Source organism: Vidua macroura, chromosome 25, assembly GCF_024509145.1.
Source record: "Vidua macroura isolate BioBank_ID:100142 chromosome 25, ASM2450914v1, whole genome shotgun sequence".
NCBI lineage: Eukaryota > Metazoa > Chordata > Aves > Passeriformes > Viduidae > Vidua > Vidua macroura.
Window position 1 is genome coordinate 1,275,601 of NC_071595.1, and position 18,187 is coordinate 1,293,787.

The 18,187-nt window shown below is 46.7% G+C and overlaps 1 protein-coding gene across 1 annotated transcript in view; it reads left to right on the top strand.

Moving 5' to 3' along the window:
* The window catches only part of CSMD2 (CUB and Sushi multiple domains 2), a 308,910-nt gene that overhangs the window by 52,832 nt on the left and 237,891 nt on the right, over window positions 1-18,187 (top strand). Inside the window, exon 3 of the mRNA XM_053998582.1 lies at window positions 10,004-10,220. Coding sequence (XP_053854557.1) covers window positions 10,004-10,220 — 217 coding nt within the window. The remainder of the gene's footprint in view (window positions 1-10,003; window positions 10,221-18,187) is intronic.

Here is an 18,187-nt window from a genome sequence, read left to right on the forward strand (position 1 = left end):
TTTTCAAGGATATTTAGATGCTAAAATAAGTGGAGACTTGCCCGGGGGGGGGGGGGTTGATAAGGGAGCTGTGGCTGCACAGCTCAGGTGGGGTTAGGAAGGCTCCAGAGAGTTATAAAATATTTGTAAACTTGGGGCTCTGAAGTCCCTTTGAAAAGGATTTGTGACCTTGGGTTTGGTTTTGTGGCGTTTGTCACAAAGAGCTCACCTGGTCTGTGCCGGGGTCAGTCAAAGCCTCCCCGCTTCCATCTCAGTGCCTTAACCACGTCGTAAACCATATTTTTTTTTTCCCCAGGGTAACTCTTGGTTTGACAGGAGAAGTGCAGAGGAGAGGAGCTTTGAGGTCCCTTCCCGACCAAAAAGCATTCAGCAATTCTGTGGTGGAATCCAAGGGCACTGGAGGAGCTGAGAGGCCACAGAGGGAAGTGTTGGGAATTCCCAGGGAATTCCTCACCCCAGAACCTGCATTAACTGGTTAATGCCTGTGGAGTGCTCTGGAGATGGAGATAATTCCAGGAGTGCCTGGAATTCTGCTGACAATGGCTGTGGAGAGGAGTGGCGGCGCTGAGGGAGCAGCCAAAATTGATGAAGAGACAATTCTGAAAGGGAGAGGTTTGAAGGGAGGAGATTGCATCCCTGGAGGAGAGGCTGTTCTGGCTGAATATTGGGATAACTTCCTGGAGCTGAGCAAATGATTCCAGGGGATGGTTGGTGTGCCCAGGATTCCTGGTTCCAGCAGGGATTGGGCAGCTGTGGATGTTCTGCAGGAAATTGCTTTATGTGGTTAATTAGTGGCTGATGGAAGTGTGGGAAACCTTGGGAAAACCCATTTGTTCAGGTTAGTTTGGAATGTGAAAGTCACAGAGTTTGAAACAGCTCTTTGTGGAATCCAAGAGCTGAAGATCTGAAAAAATCCGAAATCTGGAAAAATCCAAAATCAGAAAAAAAAAAATCCAAAATCTGAAAAAATCCAAAATCTGAAAAAATCCCGTGATTTTTCTGGATTATGAATCACAAAAGCTTCAGTGTGTGTGTGTGTAGACAGCTTCAAAGGGTTTTCCAGCAGAGATGAGCAAGAGGTGATACAAGTTTCCATGAGGTGTTGAGGAACATTTGTAGGAATGACTGAGGTGTCCTTGGCACAGAAGAATTCCAGGTGGGATGAGAATTCCGAGGATGATCAGAGGTGTGTCCCAGAGGAGGGAGAGCACAGTGCTTGATTGGCCTGGAAAACAGGAAGGGGACCAAATTATCCTCTCTAAATATCAAATTATCCTCTCTAAATCCATCCAGGCCAGGTAAAACAGAATGGGGAGAAACTTCTAACAAAAAACGTTGGTTTGGAAAGAAATTACCCCAAACTCCTGCATTTCCACTGCTGCTATTTAAGAAGCTTCCTGCACATCCTGGGGGTGGTTGATTTTGGCATCTTGATAAAATCCTTGATTCCAAGCACATGGATGAGCTTGCTCCTGTGTCCTGGACACCCCTGCAGCCTCTGGCTTGGCTTTAAACACTCCTGTCAGGCTCATCTCTGTTGCTGAGCTGCCCTGGGCTGAATTTAGGATCAAATTCAGGCTCAAATTCAGGTTCAAAATGGGTGTTTAAGGCTGGTGGAGAGGAGTGGTTACTCTGGGCTGGGTGTCTGGATAAAGGATATTCCCACAGGATCGTGGAAGTGTTCTGCTTGGAAAAGGTCTTGAAGATCATCAGTCCAACAGTCCTGATGAGCCACATCCATGTTTTTTAGGTATTCCCAGGAATGAGAACTCCACACTGCCCTGGGCAGCTTTTCCAATGCTTTCCAGCAATTTATAATCCAGGTATTTGAGGAGTTTTCCTCAGGGATGATCATCTCCCACGTTATTTGGAAAATCCAAGATTATTTCAGAGGGAGAGCAAAATTTTATGGGAATACCCTTTATCCTTTATCCAGACACTTGGGAGTGCAGTTCTTCCCTTGCGTCTCCTGCTGCTTCTTCCACACCACTTCCCAGGGCTTCAGCAGAAAGCCCCAAACAGCTGGAGCTGCTGAAATCCAGAGGCAGGAATGCTGTGAAGGAAGGGAAGGAAATAACCCGTGACTTCATGAGGGCAGGTTTGCGTGTGGAGTGGTTTTGGTTCGCCAGTTTGAGATTTCACCAATTTCGAGACTTCCCGGCCAAGCTCTGTCACCGATGGCTCAGCAAACACAGCGATTTCTGTGTGTTTATAAACCCTGGGGGGGTTTCTCCCTCTCCTTTTGCTCTCCCAAGCCCTGTCAGGAGGAGCTGGAGCTGCTCCCCGTGTGCCTGTGCTTAGCAGCTGAGCCTGGGCACGTCAGAGCAGCAGCGGCGATGCCGCGGCCCCGGCTGCCTCTGGAATTGTAATTTGGGATGAACCATCCTGCTGCTGCTTTTCCAAGGCTCCCAAAGCCTGCTGCTTCATTCCCTGACCTTCAGGCTTCCTTGAACACCCCCAGCAGCTTTCTGCCCCTGCCCTGCACAAAGCAGGCAGTGGAACCCTGCCACCTGAATCTAAAGCTGCTGCAGTGCCACAGGGGCCACACTTGAAATGTGGAACATCTGTACCAAGAAATGGATTTGCTGAGAAGTGGAGAGGGCAGAAACCTGGGATTGTGTTTAAAGTCTTATCAGCTGGCGCTGCTTAATTTGATTTTTCAAGTGTTTAAAGCGTGGGTCTCTTCCCGGGGCGTTCAGGTTTTTTGTTTGCTTGGCGTTTTTGGGCTATGAATGTCTGAACTCCTTCAGCCAAGGTGCCTTAGGGCCCTGTGGAGATCAGTGGGCCTGGCGGAACGAATGTCCCTTGTTCTCATGCCAAAGGCACGAAATAAAGTCACTTTTGTCACAGCACAGACACCCACGTGGCTCGCCGGGGTCCAGCAAGGAGCCAGAGCAGCACAGAGGGGTTGGCTGGTTTGCTGTGCCTGCAGAAAGCTCAGGGGGTGTGGGAGCTCTGCAACAGCAGCCTGGGTGGCACTAGAAGGGACAAAGTGGTGGCAGGGGGGCAGTGAGGGACTCCTGGACTGGAGAGAAGGGCTGTGTGTGCCCGGAGAACCGCGGTGGCTGGGGATTTGTGGAGTTGTGTATTGGAAATGCAGGTGAACCCCGGGGCAGAAATGCTGATGTGTGACTGCAGCTCAGAAGGCTGAATGGTTTCTTTATTATAACTGTGCTATAATACATTAATGTGCTATTTAAAGGAGATACTAAAACTACAAACCTGCTTTTCTAACTACCAAATCTAACTACTCACAACTCGTGACCCTCTCTAGAGATTGGGTTGGATTGGATTGGATTGGATTGGATTGGATTGGATTGGATTGGGTTGGATTGGATTGGGTTGGATTGGGTTGGATTGGATTGGGTTGGATTGGATTGGATTGGGTTGGATTGGTTTGGATTGGATTGGATTGGGTTGGATTGGATTGGATTGGATTGGATTGGATTGGTTTGGATTGGATTGGATTGGATTGGATTGGATTGGATTGGATTGGCCACCAGCCCCAAACAATCCTCACCAGAATCCAACCAAGCATCACCCCAGGTAAACAATTCTCCAAACACATTCCACATGGGGAAAAACAAGGAGCAGAAATAGAAATTGTTTTCTCTTTCTTTCCTCTGTGCTCCTCTATGAAAAATCCAGAAAGACAGAAGGATGTCCCTGCGACAGTTGTGCAAATCTGGACGTCCTCACTTGAGCTGAGCTGGGGCTTTGGATTCTTCTGGGCTTGGCAGAGCTGGCAGGAGCTGAATTCAGCTCAAATGCTCTTTTTCTGCCCTTGCATTGCCCAGCTCATCACACCCTGTGCTCAGAGGGAAGCAGGCTCGGGCTGTCGGAGATGGAAATCATCCCCTTGATGATGCTCTTGGATCCACGAGGCTTTTGATTAAGTTATAGTTAATGGAATGACTCTGCATTATTTATTACCCAGCAGGCTTTGATAGGAGACTGGAGGTTAAGCTCCAGCTGGGAGAAGGTGAATCCTGAGGGCAGCAGGGCTCGCATTGATCAAGGGTGGAGGGGCTTCCCCTGTTTGCTCGCTGAAATTGGGTGAGCCAGAGAGGCAGAGCCGGGCTGGGAGTAAACTACTCCCTGGTTGTGATCAGCTGTAATGACTTGCTAAACCAGCATGTAAAGAGGCATCTTTAGTGCCTGATAAATGATGCACACGCTAAACAATGGGCACGGGAACTTTTTTTTTTTTTTTCTTTTTTTTTTTTTTTTTTTTTTTTCCCTATTTAGAAAAAAATAAAGATTTCAATGAGAAGGAATTGGTGTCTGTGGGTTTGGAGAGCTCTGAGCAGTGATGTGAGGTGAGCAAACCTTGCCGGTGCTGCTGGACAAGCAGGGTTTGCCCCCGGTGTTTCAGTGTTTGCCTGTGCATTTCAGTCTTCCTGGGGAAAGGGTTTTTTTTTCATGTGCCTGCGTTTGTGGAATGGGCTGTAGAACAACATGGAATAACAGCATTTCTGTGTGAGTAACAGTAACTACAGCAAATGGCAAAACCCCAAACTGCTGCATTAGGGAGGAGGCAGCCATGGATCCTCCATAAATGATGCTGCTGAGAGCAAGGCTCTGTGCATGATTTGATATTTGTTCCCACTGAATTGTGCACTGACCATGCATCAGCGTTTGCTAAATTAGATTTTGTTTCTGCTGAGGAACAAAGTGCAGCGACTTGTATTTCAGGAAGCACTTCAGAGATAAATTCAGTCTCTCTCTCTCTCTCTCTCAAGCATTGCTTGGATAATAACATGGTGTAAACCAAAAGCTACAATTCTTCCTTGGTTTACACCCCCCCGGATCTGGCCTGGGATTGAAGTTTAAGGAATTGCGAGTAGGTGGAAGATGATTTTTTCCTACTGGTTTCCTTTGCACTTGTCACGTCAGAGAACGCCTTTGTTTGTTATTGTTGTTTACCTCCTGACAGAGCGGGGAGGTTTGTAGTGACACAGTTTGGATGTTCAGGTTTATCTCAGTCTGGAGCTGCTGGAATTCCCTGTCAGGCAGGGGTGAGAGAGAGCAGCAGCCAGGGCAGCTCATTCCTGGCCTCAAGTGTTGCTTGTTTGAAGGGAATGACGAAATCCTGTTGCTGTGAGTGTCCTTCCATGGCTGAATCTCCTGTTTCACCTGCACCTAACCCGCTGGGATGGGTCAGTGTGCAGTGACTGTCACACTGCCACCTCTGGGACGCTGAGGACGTGGGGAGCAGTAGATGCTGCCCCACTGCAGTGCCTGGGGTGAGCTGGTGCTGCCCCAGAGCCCAGCCAGCCCTGCTGCTTTAGGGCACCTCTAAATGTGCAGTGACTGGCACCAGAATGGTCCTGGCTCGTGTGTCGAGATGACTTTGGATTTACAGTGGAAATAAACCTCCCCCGAGCCTCTGCCTCCGCTCCTGGAGCTTGTCCTGTCAAAAGAACTCTGGTTTGGAGCACAAGGATGTGGTTCCTGCTCCTGCCACCCTTCCTTTCTCTTCATGGCAGCCCCACAGCGAAGCCTGGGGGGTTTGGAGCTCTCCTCTCTGCTCAGGTGATATTTATTTTTCACTGCAGTGTCTGGTCACGTTAAGTTCTGTACCGTGTGGATTCAACTGGGTGTTACAAACTGCTGTGGCTCAGGGCTGCAGTTCTTCTGTGCGACTAGTGCACAGTAAATATTCCATCATTTCCCTCGTGAGGAGCCCAGGGTGAGGCCAGTTAGTCTGGGGATGGTTCAAAGAGTGCCTGTTGCACAAAAGAACTCCTGGAAGTGGAGACTTGGTTAAACCAATGTGTGAAAAAATGGGAAAACTGAGTCACCATCAGTGAATTGCCATTGGTGGTGTCCCAGATAAAGATGCCTTCCCAAAGTGTTGTGGGTTTCCTTAAAGGATTCAACGGTTTTGGAGGTCTCTTGCAGCCTAAATGATCCCGTGATGATCCTAAATGATCCCTTGTCCTTGCCTGAAGTTCCTGCAGTAAAGCAGCGCTGATGGATTCATTTCAGGGACCCACTCCCAACAAACCACTCTGCAGAATTGAGAGGAGGTGCTGGCAGAGCCCAGCCTGGGCTCAGCTCTGTTTTCCCTCCGTCACAAATGGGACAAATGCCCACAAAGCCATCCTGGTGATGAGCCCAGGGGGGTCCCAGCCCCGGAATGTCAGCCCACGGAGGGGAGATGAGGAGCTGCAGTATCCCCAGGAACACACCTGAGCTGGGGGGGATGATGCAGCACTCTCATCTCTGGGTGAGGAATTGAAGGTGCCTCTTGTCAGACTTCAGGATGGGAAGAATGTGCCAGAAATTTTGGGAGAATTTTGTCCTCTGTCAACCCCAAATCCACCTGGAACTTCCCAGCACAGGCACCGGCGCTGCCCTTTCATATCTTTCTACTTATTTGTGCTCCTGGGCCAAAGGGATAAAGGGAATTGTTTCTGCAATCTTCACAGGAGAAATTTTGAATTTCAGATAAGGTTTTGTCAGTCAAGGATGAGCTGAACTAACTCAGACCTGGAAGCAAATGATAGAACACATAAATTCCCTCAGCTTCCCGGATTTCTTTCCGTGCCTGATGACTTTTTCCAGCAATGTCCAATATAAATGAAGTTCTCTGCTATTACAGCTATTACAGAATACATTACTGCCCAGTTTGGCAGCTTTTGCAAAGCTGTGCTTTGTTTGCAATAAGCAATTTTCTTTTATCTGTGCCCAGAGCACCTCTGGGTCAACATCGTGAACATGCAAATATTTCAGTAGATTGATTGGATACATCAGAAAACTCTGCCTTATTTTTCTATTATTTATTTGTTCTTTCAGATAGATTTATGTCCATTTGTGGCACAGGCACTGGCTGTGGAAGGATGGGCTGAGTTTGTGGATTTTGGAGCTTCCATATGACCTTGGAAGTGTTTGGAACATGGTGTCTCTGACCTTGAATTTATTTCCTGAGCTTTGTGCAGCCTTTTACCATGAGGAAATGGAGAGATACGGCCTCTTTAATTTCCCATTTGCCTTAAATTGTTCTGATGAACTTCTGATTAAAATAAAAATGAGCAGGAGGGACAGTTCAATATCCCCCTGCTGCTTATTGAGCGTCGCTGAGGTTGGAGAAAGGATTCGACTGAATTGGAGAACAGAGCTCGTGGATCTTTGGCTATTAAACCAAACTGGGCTTCGTTTTACTCCTCTGTGATCACAGGAATATTCCCACCCCTGTGCAGCTTCCTGGCACTGAGCAAATGGCTTTTCCAGTGAACTCCCCAAAATAAATGGAGCCCAAGTGGAGGAGGGAGGCGGATTCGTCTCTTGTGTAGTGACAAAAAGCCAGGTGCTACAGAAATGCAAAATACTCCAGTCAAGGAATCCTGTGCCTCCCTCACTTTAATCCCTGGTGGATTGTGGGGCTGTCCTGCCTCTCATTGATCCAATAAACGTGCTACAAAAAGATTCCCTGGGTAGTAAATAGGATGGGCTGTCTTAGATTCATGAAACTGTCTTGCGGGGAGAAGTTCCACGAAGCGTTTTTTGCACCCAAAGTAGGTCAATCTAATTATAATTGCCTTTAATGAGCACCACTCTGCAGTTCTGTACCTGTAGCTGCTTGGCACTCAGAAGTGCAAATGCTTTTGCTGCCTTTGAGAAAAAAAAAAAGGGGAAAAAAAAAAAAAAAAAGCAAGGAGAAATCAAAGAAGTAATTTCTACTCTAATGCGTTTCGACTTGAAAGCCTCTGTTGTCCCCATCAGCAGGGTAAACAATTCAGCATGGGTGGGAAAAGCAGCAGCTCAGAGGATAAAGGTGAAACTCAGCTTCTGGGCCACGAGATTGACCCTTCCAGCTGTCTGGAATTCGGCTTTGTGTGGAGGAATTCTTCCACTAAAGCAGGGAGGGTTGGACCAGTTGGGAGTGAATTCTTTGTGCCTCCAAAGACGTCCAGGTACGGTAGCAGTGAAGGGAGAGGAAAAGGCTGAAGGGAATTTGTCATTTAGGCTGTTCCCAAAACACATTCTTGTAGCTGTGTCCCCAGAGAGCAGAAAATCTCATAAATCCTGTAAGTGTACATCGTGGGTCTCTATCTTTGGGATGCAGTGTTCCCAGGTACTGCCTCGGGCAGGGGAAGTGGATTCGAGGGAGGTTTTTAGGTGTTTCACTGGTGTTACAGGAGGGCGTTTTGTTCTCTGCAGCTTTGCAGCAGCTCCTCAGAGATACTGATTGAAGATGTTCTGTGTGTTGGGGCACAATGAGGAGCACAAACCTTTCAGAAGTGGCTGAGAGGAGCCAGCAGCTCCCCGAGGCAGGGTCTGGCTGGTGATTTCTCCCCTGTGTCCCCCCACCAGGTGTGAGTGCTGCTGCTGCTGTCTTTCGTTGCAGTGAGCCATTCCCAGAATCATTAAATGGTCAGGTACAGTAAAAAAGGCGACCCCGACTCAGGGAAGAAATGATGATGTTTGGTTTTAGGTGAGAAGGTTGAAGGATAGTTTTATGAAAACTATACTAGAGTATATTAATATACTATTTAAAGAGAGATTATTTTATTTTACATACATACTTTTTACTTACTTATCTACCTTTTAACTAACTCGTGACTCTCTGCTGAGAGCCCAGCACAGCTGGATCCCACTGGGCACTGAGCCCAAACAACCTTCACCAGAATCCAGCCCAGCAATCCCTGCAGGTGAACAATCTCCACACCACATTCCACATGGGGAAAACAAAGGGGCAGAGATAAAGATTGTTTTCTCTTCTTCCCTCCGTGCTTCTCCTGAGAGACAGAATTGTGTCTCTGTGTCCAGAGAATGGGAATGTCACAGTCAGGGTTGGAGGGCACCTTACAGGATGGTTTGTTTGGTCAAGCCTTGCACTGGGTCCTGCTCTCTTTGCAGTCAGGACAGGTTTATGGCTGACTTTTGGCCAGCCAGGCTGCTCGTGGTGGCTCAGCCCCACACTCTGTGGGGTCCCTTCTGCTTTCTCAGGGTGAGGAGAAAGCGTCCCCCCATGTGGCACTGCCTGCACACTCACTGCCTCCTCTCCAGGTGGAACTGGGGGAGAAGGAGACAATGAGCTCTGGCATTGTCCCTGGAGTTGGGGGAGAAGGAGACAATGAACTCTGGCATTGTCTCTGGAATTGGGGGAGAAGGAGACAGTCAGCTCTGGCATTGTCTCTGGAGTTGGGGGAGAAGGAGACAGTCAGCTCTGGCATTGTCTCTGGAGTTGGGGGAGAAGGAGACAATGAACTCTGGTGTTGTCCCTGGAGTTGGGTGAGAAGGAGACAACCAGCTCTGGCATTGTCCCTGGAGTTGGGGGAGAAGGAGACAATGAACTCTGGCATTGTCTCTGGAATTGGGGGAGAAGGAGACAGCCAGCTCTGGCATTGTCTCTGGAATTGGGGGAGAAGGAGACAGTGAACTCTGGCATTGTCTCTGGAATTGGGTGAGAAGGAGACAATGAGCTCTGGCATTGTCCCTGGAGTTGGGGGAGAAGGAGACAGCCAGCTCTGGCATTGTCCCTGGAGTTGGGTGAGAAGGAGACAATGAACTCTGGCATTGTCTCTGGAATTGGGGGAGAAGGAGACAGTGAGCTCTGCTTTGTCTCTGGAGTTGGGTGAGAAGGAGACAATGAGCTCTGGCATTGTCCCTGTGCTGTCCTGTGACCCAGCCGGGCCTGGCACCCGGCACAGGTGCAATCCCAAGTGCACGGAGCGTGATGGGAGAACACTGGGTTTTGTGGTGGGCTGGGGAAGGGTGGCTGAGGAAGGAGCTGTCCCCAGGGCCGGGCAGCAGCTGTGAATCCAGCTGTGCTCACAGCTGCTGGGAGCAGAGCTCAGGATGTGTCTGGGGGTTTGGGCTCCACATCTCTGCAGGGAGGAGGCCAAAACTTCATCCTCAGATTTTACTTTTCTCTGTTTCCTGGGGCACAGAAACCTGATGGGATGAGCCCTGTGTGCTCTGCCGGGATGCTGAGGACATTCAACGTTCACCTGACACCCTCTGACTTTTGTGCTTTTGTCTTTTCTCTCGCCAGCCCAGAACTGCAGTCACACATTGCAGGGCCCAAACGGGACAATCCAGAGCCCAGGCTTTCCCTATGGATACCCCAATTATGCAAACTGCACGTGGACAATCACTGCTGAGGAGCAGAACAGGATACAGCTTGTTTTCCAGTCCTTTGCATTAGAGGAAGATTTTGATGTATTATCCATCTACGATGGGCTGCCTCAGCAGGGGAATCTGAGAACGAGGTACAGTGTTCATTACAGTGATGTTTATAAACATGTTCCCCTTCCTGCCACTGGGATTAAATCTGGCCTTGGATGTTTATGCTGCAATAAACTGGGAGTGTTTCTCCGTGAGCAGATCTTACAGTTGTTTTGATTTCTTAGCTCTGATAAGGCTTGAAATGTTTCTCTGAACGCCTGACAGTAATGATTTATCAAGACTCATCCCAGACATCCAGAGGAGTTAATTAGGAAATGGAGCAGGAGGGAAGCAGAGTTAATGTGCAGAGAGTTTCCCTCAGTCCAAACGAGACTCCTGGAGTGGGAGGATGGAATTTGGGGTTCAGTGGTAGCCCTGCCAAAGGCTTTGTGGGTTTTCCCCCAAAATCTGGGCTGTTCCTTAACTCCCAGTCCATCCAGCAGCTGGACAGGGCTGCACTCCCTCACATCTGCTGGATCTCCAGGGGTAAGAAGTGTTCAGTAATCCAGTTTTAGTAGGAAAACTCCCCATGGCTTCTCCAGTGAGGCTTTCAGTGTTAAAAAAAAGTTTTGTGGGAGGCTGATTTTGATGTGTTGCTGTGGCAGCAGATGCTCTGTGAGGTGTCAGCTGTGGAGCAGTCGTGATCTCAGCCCTCTCAGCTGAGGGACTGGGGACACGACTGGAGGTGCTGGTGGCAGCTCCAGCCTGACAGTGATGCATTCCAAAATCATGGAGCAGTGGCAGCATCCAGGCTCTGAATCCCTGGCAAGAATGCTGGAGCCCTGGAAATGGATTTTCCTTCAAAGCACTCGAGTTCAGGACAAATCCATTGACCTCAGTGCCTTGTGTGACCCGAGTGGAACATCTGAGCTGCACCCTGGTGGAAATCAGCTCTTTATGTAGATTATTTCAGTTATGCAAATAAATCATCTCTCCTCATTTGGCAACTGTGCTTGAGAATCACTTTTAATTATGGGACCTCGGTGTTTAATCAGGAGGTTCAGTGCTTTGCTTTGGGGATAATGGAAAGGTGGAAAACTGGGAGTGAAATCCAGCTCGGGAAACTTTGTGTGGTGAGAAGTTCATGCTGCTCTGAGATCCTCACAAGAATATTCTGGTTGTAAATAAAAGCAGCAGAAAGGAACCTCCCAAGTGTGAGCTGGGGCTCTGCCCTGGGGATCTGTGGCCCTGCCCTGGGGGAAGGTGAGGAGGCAGAAAAGGTTCCCCCTCTGCCTCTCTGGTGATGTTCAGGTGCAGCTTGGGCAGGTGAACGGGAGCTGGGCATGGAGCAAAATCCACATGGGGATGTTCCATCTCTGAGCTCAGGAAACGGAGTGTATTTAGGGCAGGAAAGGGAAACAAAGAGGGGAAATAAAGAGGGGGATTTTTAGAGGTCTGAAAGCACTTAGGGAGGGCTTAGCAAAGTGAAAGATGAACTCGTGCATGGTGGACATCAGCTTCCTTCCCTTGGACATTTCTGGATTAGTAACTTCAAACCTGAAGTTGGCTCCTTCGGGCTGTTTCAACTCCTTGTTCACCAGTTTTAGTGTTTGGGCAAGGCTCTGATGCACAGGGTGGGATTTTTGGGGTGTCCCCTGATCCTTGTGGGTCCCTTCCACCTCAGGAGACCCCAGGTATTATTTTTGGTACATCAATCTCACCTCATTAAACTCTTAACTGTTGCCTAACCATGGGTTACATTTTTTTTTTCTCCCTCTTTCTCCCTTTTTTCTCTTTCTCATGGCCATTAATTCTGCTTTTTTTTTCCCTGCCTGCTCTCCAAATGTTCTCCATTCATCACCGAGGCGCAGCCCTGAAGATGGATGGCCACGTGTCACTCACCAGAGCTCGCCCAAAATGAGCTGTGAGCAAGGGGAAAAGAAGGGACAACTGGATTTCTTTGCTTCTTCCCCTCCCAAACTTGCATTTTTAAGCGTCCCCGATGCATTTGCCTCCCAACCCAGACCATTCCAGGACTTCCTGGGAAGGGGTTAATGTTGTGTTCATCATGTGCTGGCAAACACCCTCTTGTCTTGCAATTTAATGTGGTGTGAAGGTTCCCTAATAGAATAAGAGCAGCCCTAATCCAATGAGGCATTTGCTAATAAACAGCTTTACTGGATATTAGGGAATTTGCCTTGCGTGTTTGTGATGAGGACGTGAATATTAAATGGCTTTCAGTGCCTTAATTTAGACATCCAGGGCTGTTGTCATCTCTCAGTGCCATGACTTTGCTTTGTTTGCTAAAATCAGAGCTCGTTTCCAAGTCTTTGCTATTTCAGCTTCTCTCGAATCATCGGGTTTTTAGAATCCTGGAATGGGTTGGGTTGGGAGGGAACTTCATTTCCATCTCATTCCACCCTCTGCCATGGGCAGGGACACCTTCCACTGTCCCAGGCTGCTCCAACCTGGCCTTGGACACTTCAGGGATGAGGCAGCCACAGGTGCTCTGGGCACCCTGTGCCAGGGCCTGCCCACCCTCCCAGGGAAGGATTTTTTTCCATGTATATGACCTAAACTTCCCTTTTTTTCTGTTGGAACCCATTCCTCCTTGTGCACTGGAATTTTCCCAGCTCCTGGCTTTCAGCAGGAACCGCTGTGGGGGAATTTTCTGTGAAACCTGAGAGCTGTGGTGGCTGCAGAGTTTTCCTTGATGAGGAACATCAAGATTTGGTTCCTGCCCAGGACTTGCCCTTCTCTTGAGCTCACTGCACCACACCAGACTCTCCCAAATCCCCTTCCTTCAAATTCCCAGCTGCTGTGGGATCAGGGAGTCGTGTGGAGCCCTGCAGTTATTCCAGAACAGTCTTTGCCCAGTTCCCATTGTGCCTTGTGATTGTGTCATTGTTCCGAGGTCGCTCCAATCAGGTTCCCTTCCTGATTGCCTTCCCACTGTGCTGGGCTCAGAAACCCAGCACAGACCTGACTACAATTTGAATTCTTGGGGTTATTTATGGCTCTGAGATTGCTGTGGGATTTGGGAGAGACTCTGCACCTCTTTGTGTCAGACTCTTGTTCCATGACATCCCCACAGTGGGCAGCGACAGAACCACGTGGCTCCCCCAGCTTTTTTCATCTGCCAGTGATTTGCAGGACCCTTTTCATGTGAGAATCTTAAATCACTTGCAAATTCCTTGATTTGAAGCTTCGGGCTCGTACTCAGATCCAGGGAAAACACATTTACAGTGTCCCTGTGAGTCGGTCGTTGTAGCTCCCTAATTCTGTTTTCCCAGTGAGACCTGCTGAATTTACACTATAAATGGAAGTGGTCAACTTAGAAAATCAGATTTTATTTTTTTTTTTTTCCTTCCAGAGATGTTAAAAAAAGCCCAGGGGAGAGAAAATAGGATGTTTGTACCAGCAGAGACTCCTCACTTGTAAATGTGCTGAGCAATGCTGGGGTTTCTCAGGCTCTTCCAACCCTTGGGCTTCCCTTCCCACCTGTTGTGGGCAGGGAATTGTGTCGTCCTCTGGTCTCTTCCCTGTTCAAACAAAACGTTTCAGTGATGCTGAGTTTATTTGCTTGAGAAAACGTTTGTTTGAGGCTGTGCATCCAGAGGAGAACAACTCCCAGAGCCTCGGCGGTGCCCGTCGCGTTTCCGCGGGCGCCGCTGGGAGGAAACAACAAACTCCAATTTATTGACACATCTGGGAAGGAACCTGCCCCTTTCTGAGGAGGGTTTTGCAGGAATTCCCGTGCCTGCAGAGCGTGCAGGGTCTGGGGAAACGTTTGCAGCCATTACTGCAACGGGGTTCTGTGCAAAGCACGCAAATCCTGCTGCTGGCACGGGGCCCTGCTTCCCTTGCAGCTCACGTCCCACATCTCACAGAGATCTCCTCAAGTCGCTCCCAGATCCTCATCCTTCTTCCCTGACAGGTGGCTGAGGAGTGAGGAGAAGGATTGCCATCAATCTGCTGTGCGAGCAGCTCAGAACGGCATCTTGGGCCATATTTAATTGACTGAAAGTTGAAGTATTTGGTTTGAACTCGGAAACGATGTGATCCTTGTGATAAGAGCAGAGTTATCTCTGGGCTGACCTAATTACAGCTGCAGCAGGAATTACCTGCACCTTGCACGTTTCTCTTGATAACCTTTTAATTACTCTTTGAAAAAGCAGCCTGGGTGACTTGTACTTAATTACCAATCAAGAGCAACAAAGCTTTTGATCTTAAAAACAGCAAAAGGGAGGAGGAGAGGAAGGGAGGACAGAGTTCCTCCAGTGTTCCTGTGGCTTGCAGAGATGCGAATTTGGGGTGAAACGACACCCTGGGGTTCAGTCCTGGTAAAGATAAAATCCTAGAGTTCTGTCCTGTTAAAGAAATTCCTGGGAAAACAGCATTTGTCAGCTGGGAATGCACAGAGCTTGTGTTAGGATTTGTGTTGAGTCACCTCTGGGCCAGTGACATACTCCTTTGTCACTGCCTCGTGTCTCCAAGGTGACTACAGTTCTCTTTGCTAAGGAGGAGGATAAATAAAGCAGAGGGCCAGCTAAATCCTTTGTCACCTTTAGTAAACATCCGAGCCCCACCTCCCTCCCGCCCCTCAGCAGAGTCTTTTGTCACTTCCCATTAACTCCATGGGAAAAGAAACACGACAAAACCCCTCTTAAATTTATGTCCTCTGCTTTGTAGGACAAAATCGACTTTATTTGTGTTTTTCTCCCCGGGAAGAGCCGTGTTTGAGCTGCTCCAGCAGCTGCAGGACCCTTCAGCAGTGTGGCTGTTTTGTTCTGAGGAAGTGCTGAGTGTTTAAACTCCGTCTCGCGGGGTAATTGATGAAACTGGAGCTGAAAGTCCGGGAGAGGTAATGGACTTAATGCAACGGCAGCTCTGCAATCTCCATTCCGTTTTTCCATATTTATTAGCAGAGGGTGCATCAGGAGGAGTGATAAAAGCAGCTGATTCAGTCAGAGTGGGAGCTTTTTCCCTGGCACCGTGTGGAATGTTGTAGGCTCAGGAGGAGGCTTGGCAGGGATATTTTGGCAGCCTCTTCCAGAGATGGGGATGGAGCAATTTTGTCCTGGTTTAGGGGTTAAAGGACCTGCTCACACCTCTGCTCTTCCAGCTGTGAGGTGAGACACACAGGCAGGGTCTCTGAAGGTGTTACTCAAACAATAATTATTATGAAAACATTATTATGAATAATAATTATATTTATAAAGAATAAATATTTAATTCATTATAATATTATATCTATATTATAATTATAATGTAAATATAATAGTATATAATAATTATAATATTTAATAATATAATAAATAGTATAGTGTTACTAATAGAATATTATTATATTTTATTATAGAATAATATTGTAATATTATAATATATAATTATATATAATATATATAGTAATATATATATAGTAATATATATATAGTAATATATATAATATATAATATTGTATAATAATAATGGTATTATTATTATTATTATTATTATTATTATTATTATTATTATTATTATTATTATTATATTTCCTTCCCCAAATTGTATTTAACAATTTAATTTTCCTCAAATTAACCACTTTTCTAGGGACAGAAAAAGCCTGACAAACCCCACCCCTGGAAGTGTCCAAAGGCAGCTTGGAGCAGCCTGGGGTAGTGGAAGGTGCAGGGCTGCAATGGGATGAGACTGAAGGTCCTGGGATTTTGTGAGCCTGGCTTTAAATTAAGCTATGTGAAGTGGATTAAGTGTAGAAAGATTTTCTGTAATTAGGCAGCGTCTAGTGGATTTCAATTAAGACTCTAGTACTAATTCTATTCTCTAATCTACGGTTACTTGTAGAATTTTATGAATACTAGATGTTTAAATAAAACTAACTCTTTTTTTCTTTCAAACTTCTGTGTGCTCACTGTGTGTCCAATAGCAACACAGCCCCAGTGGGGAGTTCCCAATTGCAGCCCTGTTGCTCTGATTTTTAAAAGTGTTTTCTTTTACAGTTTTTTGGAAAGTTTTAAAGTTGTCATAAAACTTTTTTAGCTTTCTGATAATGTTTACATATTTGAGAGTCAGAATTTTCACACAGATTCATGTATAAATAGAATAGTTTACATATTTCTCTGTGAGTAGAGAGAAATAATTGATTAATCTTTAGGCTAGTGCAGTTAGAGAAGTACTAATTCTATTCTCTAATCTATGGTTACTTGTAGAATTTTATGAATACTAGATGTTTAAATAAAACTAACTATTTTTTTTCTTTCAAACTTCTGTGTGCTCACTGTGTGTCCAATAGCAACACAGCCCCAGTGGGGAGTTCCCAATTGCAGCCCTGTTGCTCTGATTTTTAAAAGTGTTTTCTTTTACAGTTTTTTTGAAAGTTTTAAAGTTGTCATAAAACTTTTTTAGCTTTCTGATAATGTTTACATATTTGAGAGTCAGAATTTTCACACAGTTTCATGTATAAATAGAATAGTTTACATATGTCTCTGTGAGTAGAGAGAAATAATTGATTAATCTTTAGGCTAGTGCAGTTAGAGAAGTACTAATTCTATTCTCTAATCTACGGTTACTTGTAGAATTTTATGAATACTAGATGTTTAAATAAAACTAACTCTTTTTTTTTCTTTCAAACTTCTGTGTGCTCACTGTGTGTCCAATAGCAACACAGCCCCAGTGGGGAGTTCCCAATTCCAGCCCTGTTGCTCTGATTTTTAAAAGTGTTTTCTTTTACAGTTTTTTTTTGAAAGTTTTAAAGTTCTCATAAAACTTTTTTAGCTTTCTGATAATGTTGACATATTTGGGAGTCAGAATTTTCACACAGTCTCATGTATAAATAGAATAGTTTACATATTTCTATGTAAAAATTACTGATTGATCTTTAGGCTAGTGTAGTTAGAGAAGTAGTCTATAACCTACGGTTACTTGTAGAATTTTATGAATACTAGATGTTTAAATAAAACTAACTCTTTTTTTTTCTTTCAAACTTCTGTGTGCTCATTGTGTGTCCAATAGCAACACAGCCCCAGTGGGGAGTTCCCAATTCCAGCCCCAGTGGGGAGTTTTTTGGGATCGGAGGGAATGAGATCAGTTTTTTTTCTTTTTTTAAGCAGTGGAAGGATGGAAATCGAACCAACCCATGGCCTTGGCTTGGTGTTTCTCATTTTCAGATTGCTCTGGGAGGCAGCAGGTGAGGAGGGTGAGGAGCACAGGCACTTTCTGCTTCTTGCCTCTTGGTTGTTTTCCCACTTGCTCTGGGATGAGGAGGCAGCTCCAGTCTGGCCCTGCTTGTAAGAACCTGTCCCAAAAGTCTCTTGACTTTAACACAGAGCCAAACCTTCAAAAGCAGCGTCCCTGGGAGCAGGGTGGTGGCACTGCCCTCTCTGGGGTTTGGTGCCAGCAGGGGCAGAGCACTGGGGCGTGCTGGAATCCCTCCCAGGAGCAGGGAGCAATCCTCCCAGGAGCAAATCCCTCAGCAGCTGTGCCAGCTGTGAAATGCCATCGTCCCAGAGTCACAGGGAGCTGCTGGCCTGGCAGCTCCTCCATGCTGCCTCTCTTGCCTTTCCTGCTGTGTCAGACCTTTGTGCCTGTTCTGCAGGCTCTAGGGCGCTGGATTCCTGCTCTGCAGGGCTGCTGGGAGCCCCGGGTGTTCCCAACACCTCCACTGTGGCAACATTCCCCACTTGCCCCGTGTTGAGCAATAAACAAACCTCGTGTGATTTCCAGGGGGTTCCAAGAACTTATTTTTCCCATTTATTCAATTTCACACCCCCCTGGTGACTTTTTTCTTTTTGCTTTTTCCCCTCCTTTTTTTTAATTTTTTTTTTTTTTTTTGAAGAAAGACAGAAATAACCCAAATCTGCCAAGTTCTGAATTGAAGCTGCTGAGCCGTGCTTGGGCTGTATCCAAACTTGTCTTTGTTTACTCAGAATGTCAGCTCGGATTTGCCAGGGGGTGACTGAGATTTGATGAACTTTCCTGTGAATTTGCCTTTTTCTTCCTCCTGGTTTGTCACAGCGGGGCTGAGAATGGAGGTGCCGCAGTTGGATTTCATGGAATTGTGGAAGGGTTTGGG